General features: G+C 37.0%; 1 protein-coding gene across 2 annotated transcripts; it reads left to right on the top strand.

The window, feature by feature from the left end:
* On the top strand, positions 1 to 3,373 carry il21 (interleukin 21). 2 transcript variants are annotated; one of them, XM_046859909.1, is made up of 8 exons: positions 1 to 151; positions 883 to 931; positions 1,068 to 1,168; positions 1,261 to 1,302; positions 2,276 to 2,392; positions 2,493 to 2,531; positions 2,630 to 2,713; positions 2,900 to 3,373. In XM_046859909.1, exons 1-8 carry the CDS (start codon positions 149 to 151, stop codon positions 2,918 to 2,920), a joined length of 456 nt encoding a protein of 151 aa, XP_046715865.1. In that variant the 5' UTR covers positions 1 to 148; the 3' UTR covers positions 2,921 to 3,373. The 2 variants fall into 2 exon arrangements, with proteins under 2 accessions (XP_046715865.1, XP_046715866.1); XM_046859910.1 differs by lacking the exon at positions 1 to 151 and having other exon boundaries at positions 725 to 931; positions 1,071 to 1,168.
* Positions 3,374 to 12,144: the final 8,771 nt, after the last annotated feature.

The following is a 12,144-nucleotide window of genomic DNA, read 5'->3' as shown; positions in this document are numbered from 1 at the left end:
TAGTTCAACAAACTCTCTTCCATGAGCTGAGACAGAGACTCCACATATAGGGTGAGGAATCCCCGGTGAGACTACACACGCAGCAGGCCTCTCTCCAGCAGCCTGGGGTCACCTGGGCTTTTCCCTGCAGTAATGACACTATGGGCATATGGTAAGATCCTATCTCCCCTACTATTTCCTGTTCACTCAAGACCAACAATTTTAGTCTCGACTGTGACCTCATTTCCTTTATGCTGATAGGCAATACTGATTATGTCACAAGGAACTGACCTGCCAAAACCACAACTGAAAATTACATGCTTAAATTCCAATGTACACACACACTCACGTGTCTGCACACTTATAAAATTCGAATAAATAAACGTTATAAGCAAAAAGAAAATGTAAATCGACTCTTGCATAAGCATATAAGGTTTTCACTGTATTTAAACAATACATCTACCTCTTTAAAAGGAACATTTCATCACAGATATGCTATTTTTATCTTAAATATAAAAAAAACGAGCATTAAACGGACTTCCTGTTGTTGTCTTAAATCAACACAATGTGTGTGTGGGAAGGCAACGAAAAAGCACCTTTTTACGTTGACATCCACTCAGTCGCACCTATATCTCCTATATGCCCGCTCACAAACACACACAAACCTGCTGCTGATTCAGAATGAGAAGAGGAACCGAGAGCACTTCGTAGTTTCCTGCCAACAATGCAGAAAGTCTAGGTCAGGTTCACACACACACTCACACACACACATACACAAACATACAAAAAAAAATCTCTCGCATCCGTACATCCCCCACGCAAACGATTCTCTCGATGACAGTCGTAACGGAGTTAATGGAAAAGAAAAATTGATTAGTCACTGTTTGTCCCTGAATTTTCCAGTATCGACCAAGACGTGTTTTTCCTGCGTCCCGAAGGATCCTATATAAAGGTAAGTGTATACCTGTAGCCAGAATCAACACAACTGTTAAACGCATCTTTAGCCTATTAGTGCTTGGATCGGTGTAAGTGACTACCAGAGATAAACATGAGGACTTTCTCTTGCGTTCTGTTTGTTTTGCTCGCAGCAGCATGCTGGGCTCAAACGTCGTCTCCTAAGGATATGAAAACTGACAGACTACTCCAGCAAGCAATCTCCCACCTCAAATCACTTATTAGCACAGAAAAGGTTAGTTGCTGATTTAATTATTACTTTTTTTTTCTTCAGTTTGCTCACTTGACAACATGCCCTATTTAATTTGAATTCATTTCATTTTGCAGGACAATGGCATATTCCTCCACTCCCCAACGAATGATATCGAGGTAAGAATGCTGGCATTTGGATTGTTAATCAGTTGACATTTAAAGTGGAATATCTGGGTGCAGAGTAAACAAACTCATCAGGACTCTTCTAAATTTCAATGATAAATATTTTAACAGCATTTGCATCATAGTGTTTATATTTGGACTTTTTCTAAAGAATTATTTTTCAGCAAGTGTATAATTCGTTTCTAAATTCTCTTTACTAATACAAACTGGCTGCAATGAATCAGACACAAAGTATGATATTACTTTGTGCAAAAGACTTTTTACATCCCACTGGGAGAAATAAGGTGTATTTATTTTCAAATAAGTTAAAAAGTTTTTAGGTGCTTTTGCTTTCTCTCTCGCTTATGACTAAGAGTCAAACAGAAAGTAGCTCAGGCGAGAGTTTTGTGAAAGTGTGCTTAATTTAAAATAAATTTGATGAGTAATGAAACAGCAGCACGCCTCTGTGCTGCCTGAATGGTCAAGTGGTTTCACTTCTCTCTGCATTTTGACCTTCTGAGTTCTCTGATGGCCATGCATCATAGCATTGAAAGTTTCAGTCTGTCAGTGTAGGTTTTCTAAAGATGAGTTTAGAGGACTAATTCAGAGAAAAATGAGAACATGACATATATAATCATCATGTGTTTTCTGTTATTCCTGAATGTCTGTCTGTATTCTCGTTAGAAGTTCTAAAAGTACATAGTATTGTGTGGAAATTATGATCTTTTTCTGCCATTTCTGTGAAGTGAGCTTTAGACTGAGGAAGGGGAATTCAGAATAAAGAATTTGGCAGTACTGTTTTTCTAGTGCTAGTAGACTTTTTCCAGTGTGTCCTGAAGCAAAAAGCTTCAAGCTTGCAAAATGTCAGATTTGCACTTTTCTAGTCACTCGATCATAATTACGTTTTGAATATCTTTTTAACAATCAAGTGCAGAAATGAATGCATAATTATCAGGTTATGAAATTGTTGGTTTGTTTGTTTGTTCAGGAGTGCTGCTCTCAGTCTGCTCTCGAGTGCTTCAGGAAAGAGCTTACCAGCACCACCCATAAGACTTCAAAAAAACTGAAGATGAAACTGGCAAGAAATCTCGGGAAGCCATCCATCGTGAGTACACGTTTACATAAACCATTCGTCATTCTTAAAACTTACTTTCATAACGAGAAAATCATCACTAATGTATTTGTTTATGCTGGCTTTGTTGTAGATGAACAGCCTGAACACCTGCAGTGAGACAGAAATAAAGGTGAGATTTCAAAAACGGTTGAAATTAGACTGTATGATTTTAGACTCTGTCCCATGACGCGGAATACTGATTTCTGTCTGACTGACGTTGCTTTTTAGAAAGTCCAGTGCATGACCTGTGACTCCTACCCGAAGGTTAACAGCAGCCAATTCCTGGTTAATTTACAGTCCCGTCTGCAGAAGGTTAGTTCACACAAATACCCTGAACAAAAAAACTTAATAATACATTTCCATTCTTACCTCAGATAATTTGTCTGTTTTTTATTAAGTAGCTGTTCAGCCTAATCAACAGGAAATGTAAAAGCTGTGCATTATAAAGCAGATACTTTGAAGCAAAAAAGTTTATTTTATCTTTAATCTGTTTTGCAGGCTTTCAGTAGCCGTCCTTAAAATACAAGCATGCTGATGACGAAGACTATGTGAATGTGTGGACAACACTACCTCATGAAACCTTGGTGTAAAGCACTCTGGATCAACCCACCTATTTATTGCCTATTTATTTGTATTTGTATTTCAGTAGACTGAGAAATGACTTAATATTTTTTATATTGATATGTTGGCAGTGTGTTCGGCAGTTTTCGTACTGCTAATTTGGATAAATACTGTGTACACATTGCAGAGAAATGTTTTACAATGTACATATATACTGCATTATATAGTATTAACAGCTGCAAACTTTCACAAGAGACTTAAAATAAGACCTGTTGCTGATAGCGCACGTTCTAGTTATTGGGCAAAATTACCAAAACAGCAACAACAACAACAAAAAAGTTTGGTTCACACTGTCAACTGAAGTATCTTCATGAATGAAAAAAATTATATGTCTCATAATGAGACTTCATGTATGACATAGTTACCCATTTGAACATGTAATGCATTTTTTACTGTATTTATTTACTATTAAAAGTATTCATATATATATATATACACACTGTGGATAATGATTTTTTCTAACAGAATAAATATAAAATGCATTAGTATGTTTTTAATTAAAAACACCACATTTTTAACAGCAAAGACTCATTATGGATACAGCCACTCCGACCAGCAATGGTTTTCCACCCAACCACTTACATGCAACTGTTTAGCTTACGCATCAGAAAACCTGAATAAGTAACGGTAAAGAGGAAAATGCTTCTATTCTGGACTAGAATGGACAGTTTTTCATGTTGATGAAGAGAAGATGTGATAAAGATTGATGGAAACTATGATGTACTGAGTGTTTCCATGACTGGTGCTTGTATGATTGCAGTTGCTCCTCATCAGTCTTTAAAAAAAAAAAAAACATTCGTAGATGGAAACACAGACCATTCAGACTTTCTGTGATGTTTTTCTGAAATTTGTAAAGCATTTGCTAAACATTCATGCGGCAGTCTGGGAAAACCCTCCTCATTATACATAGCTCTGAAAACTATATATCAGTTCCACTGAGGGACACTAACATGTTAAATGTCTAAAATACAACCACCATTTTCTGATTTTTGATGAATCTACAGAATTATAAATTTGCCACAGGAAATTAGCTATTGGCTTGATTATCTGCATCTCTGTGTCATCACCAGAAGTAGAATTCACAAGCCTTATCATTGTCTATTCACTCAGCTGAGCTCTGTCTGCTTGGTGCTGAAATAATTTCTGCTTAGTAATAATAAATGATAATTACATTTTTATAATTACCTGATTTAGAGTAAAAGATACCTGAAACCTGATCTGTCCAGAAAGACAGAAACTGTAACCATTAAATGTCAATCAAAACCCAGAGTGCCACACAATTAGAAAGGATATAACTGGATATTCTTTTGAAAGTTTACATAAGTTAGAGGCATTGAAAAAGTTCCCCAAAATGTATTTTTTAATAAAGCATATTAAAGAATAAATAAACAGCTATAACTGGCCAACTTTGTATGGCCAAAAGTACATGAACACCCATCCTACTGATAGATATCATCGGTGCCAGCCACACTCACTGCTAACAGTGATTAAAAAAAAAAATTATAATAATAATAATAATAAATTAATTATAAAAAAAAATAATAATAATCATAAAAAAAAAAAAAACAATAAAAAAAACCGGGAACGGTAGCTTAGTGGTTAAAGTTACTGACTGGAAGGTCGGGAGTTCAAGCCCCAGTATCACCAAGCTGCAACTCTTGAGCAAGGCCACTTGAGCAAGGCCTCTTAAGCTGCATCATGGCTGACCTGTGCTCTGACCCCAGCTTCTAAGCAAGCTGGGATATGCGAAGAAAGAATTTCACTGTGCTGTAATTTATATGTGAAAAATAAAGGCTAGGTTATTCTATTCCATTCTAACAGGTGCACAAAATAATACATGCACCATAAGACTAAAATGGCAGTAGAATAAATCATACCCAAGAGGTGACACACTCACATTCCACTTCATTTATTATATTCTAATAGTCTCTTTAAAGTTATCTAATCACAATAATGCTTATATAAAACATCACATTGAAGAAATGGATATTGATACCAGAAAGGCTGGATTTAGTATTTCATAAACTGTTTATCTATACTGTGTGTAATTTTACACACAACACATTTTTACAAATATGCTGTCCTGCTTGTTCTTTTACATTCAATTCATTCTTGTCTCTCAATGGGTTTCAAAGGTTCAACATTGGATAAGAGTCTATAAACATATTTTTAAAAACACTGACATTTCATCAGACTTACAATGATATTTAATATAACAAAGCAGTTGAGGGTTAAGAGCCTTGTACAGGGGCAGAGCAGTGACAGCTTGATGGTGCTGGGATTTTAACTTATGACCTTCCAATTGGAAGTGCAGCATCTTACCCACTGAGATAGCACTTTTTTATTCATTCCTTTATAGTGGCTAAAATGCTCAGTCATAATTCACACAATGACAACATGAAAATGCTTAATTTCTTTTATGCATTCACTGGAAGTTCCCTTTAAGGTAAAATTTACTTGCTCTTTTAAGAATAGCATTGACTTTACTAATCTCAAAGATCTTTGAAAACATGAACTTAAACAACACCTACTCATTTCAGGAAATCTCTGCTTTAAACAGCAGTTCAGTTGTTTTTGCTACAAATATAGAAGAAATGAATTTGCTATCTAACAATCAGCCTGAGGAGATAAAAGTAACTTTTGGGGAACAAATGTTACGTGTTTAACAGAGTTACCTATAATATAAATAAACACACACATTCAAGCAATTTATCCAGCTTTGAAAAAAATTTGAAGACAATTAAAATCGCTGTAGCCTCCTTTCAATGTTAAATAAGAATTTTCCAGTGTACCACTAGGAATTTGAATAAAAGAGGTCCAGCATTCGGATTCTTTTTGTGATTGGGATTATAAAGATGGCAAAAAAGAAGGGAAATTCACAAACAACAAACCCTTTTTGATCTGCATGTTTATAAAGGAAAATAAGGGCAAGCCAAATCAGTTCACGGTCCTAAACGAATGGAACGAACGTTGCTTGTTTTTTTTCCATCTCAACATCAAGTTTCAAAATCTTTCATAGTCTAGTTCACATGTAGATATGGCATATATACATGTAACAATTAGATAAAATTATGCTTTTTGAATTGCAATCTTTGGTAATATATCACACAGGATAATAGTTATTACAGCACTATGAAAATGATATAAACATGGCTTGTTATATAGATTTTTAGTTAATGTTGAGCTTGCTTAAGAAATAAGATTCTGAATTGTTTCTGCTATATAAAAAAATAATCAACTAAATATATTAGTGTACTACTAACTACTACTGAAAACTTCTACTACTACTAACTACTACGGCAATTCGAAAGCCGAATGAAGTGTGTTTACATGCATGTGCACAGTCATGTGAATAAGATGCACACTGTCCTCCAATTCTGCACTTTTATCTATCAGGACTTAAGTAACATGTACTGCCACCTTTAGAAACAACAATCATAAGTACCGTAATTTCCGGACTATAAAGCGCATATATATATATAAGCCGCACCCACTGAATTTTACAAATATTTTTATTTTAAACATAAATAAGCCGCATAAATAAGCCGTGTCTACACTGAAACTAATGAACTTTACACAGGCTTTAACAAAAGACATGTTACACACGGTGTAACGGGTGAAATATGTTGCGCTTCCTTTAGGAGCATAGCGGTATTTTGGGAATAGCCTGGCACTTCATTTTTCCGGTATTCCTGCGTGTGTGCAAGATGAGGATTATGTCCTTTTTATTTTCTGATGCTCATTTCTAAGTTTCTTTGACTAACCTGTAACGCTATTGCCAAGAAAAATAAAAAAGTACGAGTTTTGGAAACCTGTCTGTGCTTATATGATTTCATTTGCAACTGGAGTTAGTGAGCTCTCCCTTCACCCAGACTCAACGCGCTACAACGGCTTGTATCTAAACAGTAGCCTACCAAGAAAGTAATTGTTCACTGTCTTCCTCCTTCCTTTCACAACTATTTCTCTCAAGAGTTTATCTTTTGGCATCGTCGTCCATTTAAAAAAAATTTTTTTTTTCTAGATGTCGTGCAGCTCAGAACACAGGTGAGGTGTGTTTTTTCGTTTCCGTTCAGGAATTTCATTGGTCTAATGTTATGGGGTTCAGTTTTTTGGCTTGAAGTTTGTGAAACCGGGAAAAACCCAGTAAAAATTAATAAATTAGCCACTTCGTTGTTTAAGCCACGGTAAGTATTTTCTGTAGGAGGAATTCTGGTTCAGTCTTGTTTGCAGTGTTGCTTCATTGATGGTCGAGGGCATTTGCATATGCACAGCTCTCCTAAAGTTGAGATTTAGACTTAACTTCATGCAGATGGGGATGCGTTCCCTTTTGTCATGTTCCTCTCAAGGTTTCTTCCTCTTACCGTCTCAGTGAGTTTTTGCATGCCACTGTCACCACAGGCTCTAACTAGACACTACATATAAATTTATATTTTATATCCTATTAATGTAAAGCTGATTTGAGACAATGTGCATTATTTCACCCCAGCTGAAAGTTTGCAATTTCGCAAACTTTGGTCATGATACCTTTTTTCTTTTTTTTTTATATGTCCTATGTCGGGCCTGTGTCCTATTCTCCATTCCATGAAAGCAATGCTTGATCAGATGTTTTGACTGTGCTCTGATACATAAAAACCTTTAACATGAGACTTTAGGTCTCATTAAATCACTCTGGAGTTTTCTTTATATCAATGTGCATAAAACAATTTGACCATGGACTAAATTTGCAGGGAAACCCACTCCTCAGGGTTACTGGTAACTCTTCTAATAGGCTCTCCATTTATAAAATCCTTGATTCTTAAAAATAGTGACATCCCAATTGTTAGAAATGGCCTTTATTACTCTTCAGATTGATGAACAGGAACGATACACAAACATGGGAGCTTCCAAACCTAGAAGGGAGGAAAAAATATATAAATAATAAAAATAAAATTACCTTTTTGATCACCAATCTTTCTTAGCAACCTTAATGGTTTTGGAAATAGGGTGATTTTAAAGTGTTTAAATTTTTCGCACCCACCAGTTTTCTGATTGTTGATTTACTCTTTGCAACAAAAACAAACAAAAAAATGTATATATTTTTTTCTGTCATTAGAGTATTTAATTGTTTCTAAAAGAAGGACTGTTATTGGGGCGTTAATAAAAAAAAAATAAAAAACAGAATTAAAAGAAGGCGCACTTTCTGTTTCCCATGTGTAGACAATTCAATGCAGAAGCGAGAGAAGGGTGCCATCTAGTGGCTTTTCGTTACACTTACTCATCAACCTTTACAGTCATTTGAGATTATGGAACCTGGAGACTGGGCAACTCATAAAAAAGCTCAACATTTGCGATCATCATAGATCCAACACCAGCTTCCCATGCCAGAGCCTTTAAACACTCAAAGAAGTCCAGTGTCCAAACATGAAGTGGGATCCAATTGGCGCTGGTACATCTGTAGATGGCTCGGGATGTTTGTGTGGTCAGCATCTACTTCTTTAAAGGTCTACAATCTTCATACGATGGGACGTGACTGGAGCTGGCCAACCTCAGGATGCCTCGGGATGGGTAGAGAAAGAGAAGCAGTGGAGAGAAATTAGTGTAGCTGCTGTTCATGATATTAACAGCTCAAGTTGATAATGTGCATGTGAACAGATGTTCTGGAGCACAAGGTTATGATGTGAGAAGTATGTTATGTGTAGGCTTTGCTAAAAAGATAAGTTTTTGACCTGCTCTTAAACTGGGCATGTGTGTCTGAGCCCCGAACACTGTCAGGAAGACTGTTCCAAAGTTTAGGAGCTAAATGTGAGAATGATCTACCGCTTTTAGTGGACTTTGCTATTCTAGGAACTACTAGAAGTCCAGAGTTTTGAGATCTCAGGGAGCATGAAGGATTGTAGCGTGTTAGAAGACTGGATAGATACATGGGAGCTAAACTATTTAGGCTTTTGTAAGTAAGAAGCAGTAGTTTGTGGTATTGATTTTAAACTAAACAGGGAGCCAGTGTAGGGATGATAAGATTGGGGTTATGTGATCATATTTTCTCGACATTGTGAGAACTCTGGCTGCTGCATTCTGGACAAACTGTAGCTTGTTTATTAATGATGCAGGACAACCACCTAGTAATGCATTACAATAATCTATTCTGGAGGTCATGAACACATGGATGAGCTTCTCTGCATCAGATATAGACAAAATGTTTCTTCATGTTTCAAGAACTGAACCTTGTGGCACCCCACCATTTACTTGCATTAACCTGGATACCTCTCCATTTAAGTCTACAAAATGGTAACGATCAGACAGGTAGGATTTAAACCAGCTTAATCCCTGTCCCTAAATGCCAATGTAATTCTGTAAGTGATCCAGGAGAAGATGTGGCATGGTGGACCAAAACAAAGGTCACCCTAGTTTAAGCATCTTTGAACAAGTGAAACTAAATTGTGTATAAATGAAGCTGATGTTGTGCAAATCTGTCCTCTGCCTCCCATTCATTCCTCCCAGAGCTCTCCAGTCTCATTCAGTCTCTTGCTCCAAAAATGAATGCTGCATTTTATGGATGAGGTGTGAGCTAATCTTGATGTAAAGGGGCCATAAATATTGGGACTTTCTTGATTATTACTATCAGATATACAGACCAAACTAAATAAGGTGTGATTTTTACTCATGTTACATGTGTATCATATTCTGTGCTGCTTAAATTCGCAGCGAGACTTGTCTTAACATTGGGAACTTAATACTGTATTTAAAACAAATTCGTAGTGACTAAAAACACTGCCGCCTAGTGGACCAGGAAAGAAAATCAAGATTCATGTATTAATAATTATGCATAATTATTTTAGATTTACTCTAGATCAAAAATATAAACATACTGACTTACTTTTACTGACATACTTTTACATGAGCAAGACACTAAAACCTATATGAACAAATGTGTCTCCAAGTGAACAAAAACTTTGCAGTGAGGTTATTCAATGTTTGCAGTGGATGCCTTCACAATAGCTTGATACATTTTTTTGTGTGAAAGTCCTAGCAATCTCATGTTTCAAACAGTGGGTTATAATGGTGACCATGTCCTTTATTTGAAATATTTATTTTTTGTGGAGTCACAATCTGTCTATTTTCAAACCCACTTATTCTTGCCTATTTTACCACATCTAACAAACTTCAAGAAATGTGGTGAATAAAGTTCAGGTCTAGAGACATACTTGGTCACTCAATCACCGTCACTTTCAGCAAGACAGTTGTCATCTTGATGGTGTTTTCATGTTGGAAAACTGGCATTCGGTCCAGTTTCTGAAGGGAGGGCGTCATGTTCTTGGTACTCCTCACCAGGACGTCACCACACATGCTCAACATCATCTGAGCCAAACAAGTTCGTCTTAGTCTTATCAGACCACAGGACATGGTTGCAGTAATTCATGCTCTTGGACAGGTTGTCTCCAGCTTGTGAGTCAGCTTCAGAAGAGCCTTCCTTCTGAGATGATGGCCAGCAAGCTGACTTATTGCAGTGTGTGGCGTATGGTCTGAGCACTGACAAGCGGACCTTCCGCTTCTGCAGCTTTTAAAGCAATGATGAAAGCACTTATATGTCTGGTTTTGAAGCCAACTTCTGTACCTGCCGCACAACACGAGGACTCAGTTTCTCTGATCGACTCCTGCGAGGGCTGTTCCGAGCGGAACCAGTCTTGGAAAACCTCTATATGGCCCTGGCCACAGTACTGTAATTGAGTATTAGGGTGCTACTGATCTTATAGCCTGGGACATTTTTGGGGAGAGCAACAATTCTTATTCTCAAACCCTCAGAGAGTTCTTTACCATGAGATGCCATGTTTAACATTCAGTGGTATGAGTATAAGAGATGAGAGAATTTAATGCAAAGCACCAAATCTTAACTGCTCTAATAAAAGATACACAAATGTGTATGGTCCTGTCAAGCAGACAAAAACAAACATGATTAATAATTCATTGTTACATGACATACAGCTGTTATCACTTCTAATCTATACTGCTATACAAGCTGCACATTAACAAATCTAAAATATTTAAAAGTTTCATTTCTATAGTTTTGTCCCTTGAGAAGATATAATTAAAATGGTTGCTGAAATGTGAGGGGTGTACTCTGTTTTGTGAGATTCCCCACCCTTGTTTTAGTTTGATTTACTGCTCTTACTACTAGGACACCGGTAGATATGAGTCTTTGGTGGGTTTAGTTTTACATACCTGCTGTAATGTTCTTGTAAAAACATGGTGAGTCATTTTTTTCATAGTTTAGAAACCACAACTACCCTGCCTTTCTGGGCTTCTAGCTTTGCCAAGCCACAATTTCAACTACAATAATGTACAAATCTGAATTACTACTGTGTTTAATCACTACTCTGCATATTTTCATCATCATATGCTGAATCAACTATCCAGCTCTTCGCTATTTATTTTGCTGTATATCCCTTTTGTGTTCAAGACAACATGCTGGATTTATTTATTTATTTAATTATTTTACATCAGATTTCGCAGATTTCTGTCCACACGTCACTCAGGTGCTTGTTCAGTCCCTCATCAACTCAAGACTGGACTACTGCAACTTGCTCCTAGCAGGTCAGAACTCATCCTGAATGCAGCCACAGGGTCTCATTTTAACTATGCTAGCTTCTCCCACACCACCACCTACTGCTACATTCCCTCCACTGGCTTCTTGCATCTGCCCACATCAGATTTAAACCACTCATCTACAAAGGCAAAAATGGACCAGCACCCCCTCTCCCTCTCCGCACTTATCTCAACCTGGACTGTACCATGCTCCATCTGATCCTTAACCACTGCTTGACTGATCCCACCATCTCTCCAGGTAGAGCAAGGACATGCTTCAAGATTTTTCTTTGTTCTGGCACATAGGCAGAGGAACAAACTTCAACTTGATGTCCAAACATACAGAATTTTAGACTGATACTATTTTTAGTCTGTGCCCTAATGAACCAGCATTAGAATGTATTTACTGATGATGCACTTTTGTAGATTCCTCTGGAATAAGGGTGCCTGCAAAATGCCTTGAATATAAATGGATCTGGTGTCTATAATTGGGCATGAGGCAGAACTGTATCCCGAAAGTGCACCATGCACAGGACACTATGCACACACACACATTTCTCCAC

This window comes from Silurus meridionalis, chromosome 10 (assembly GCF_014805685.1).
Source record: "Silurus meridionalis isolate SWU-2019-XX chromosome 10, ASM1480568v1, whole genome shotgun sequence".
Taxonomy (NCBI): Eukaryota; Metazoa; Chordata; class Actinopteri; order Siluriformes; family Siluridae; genus Silurus; species Silurus meridionalis.
This window is presented reverse-complemented; position numbering and strand designations above follow the sequence as displayed.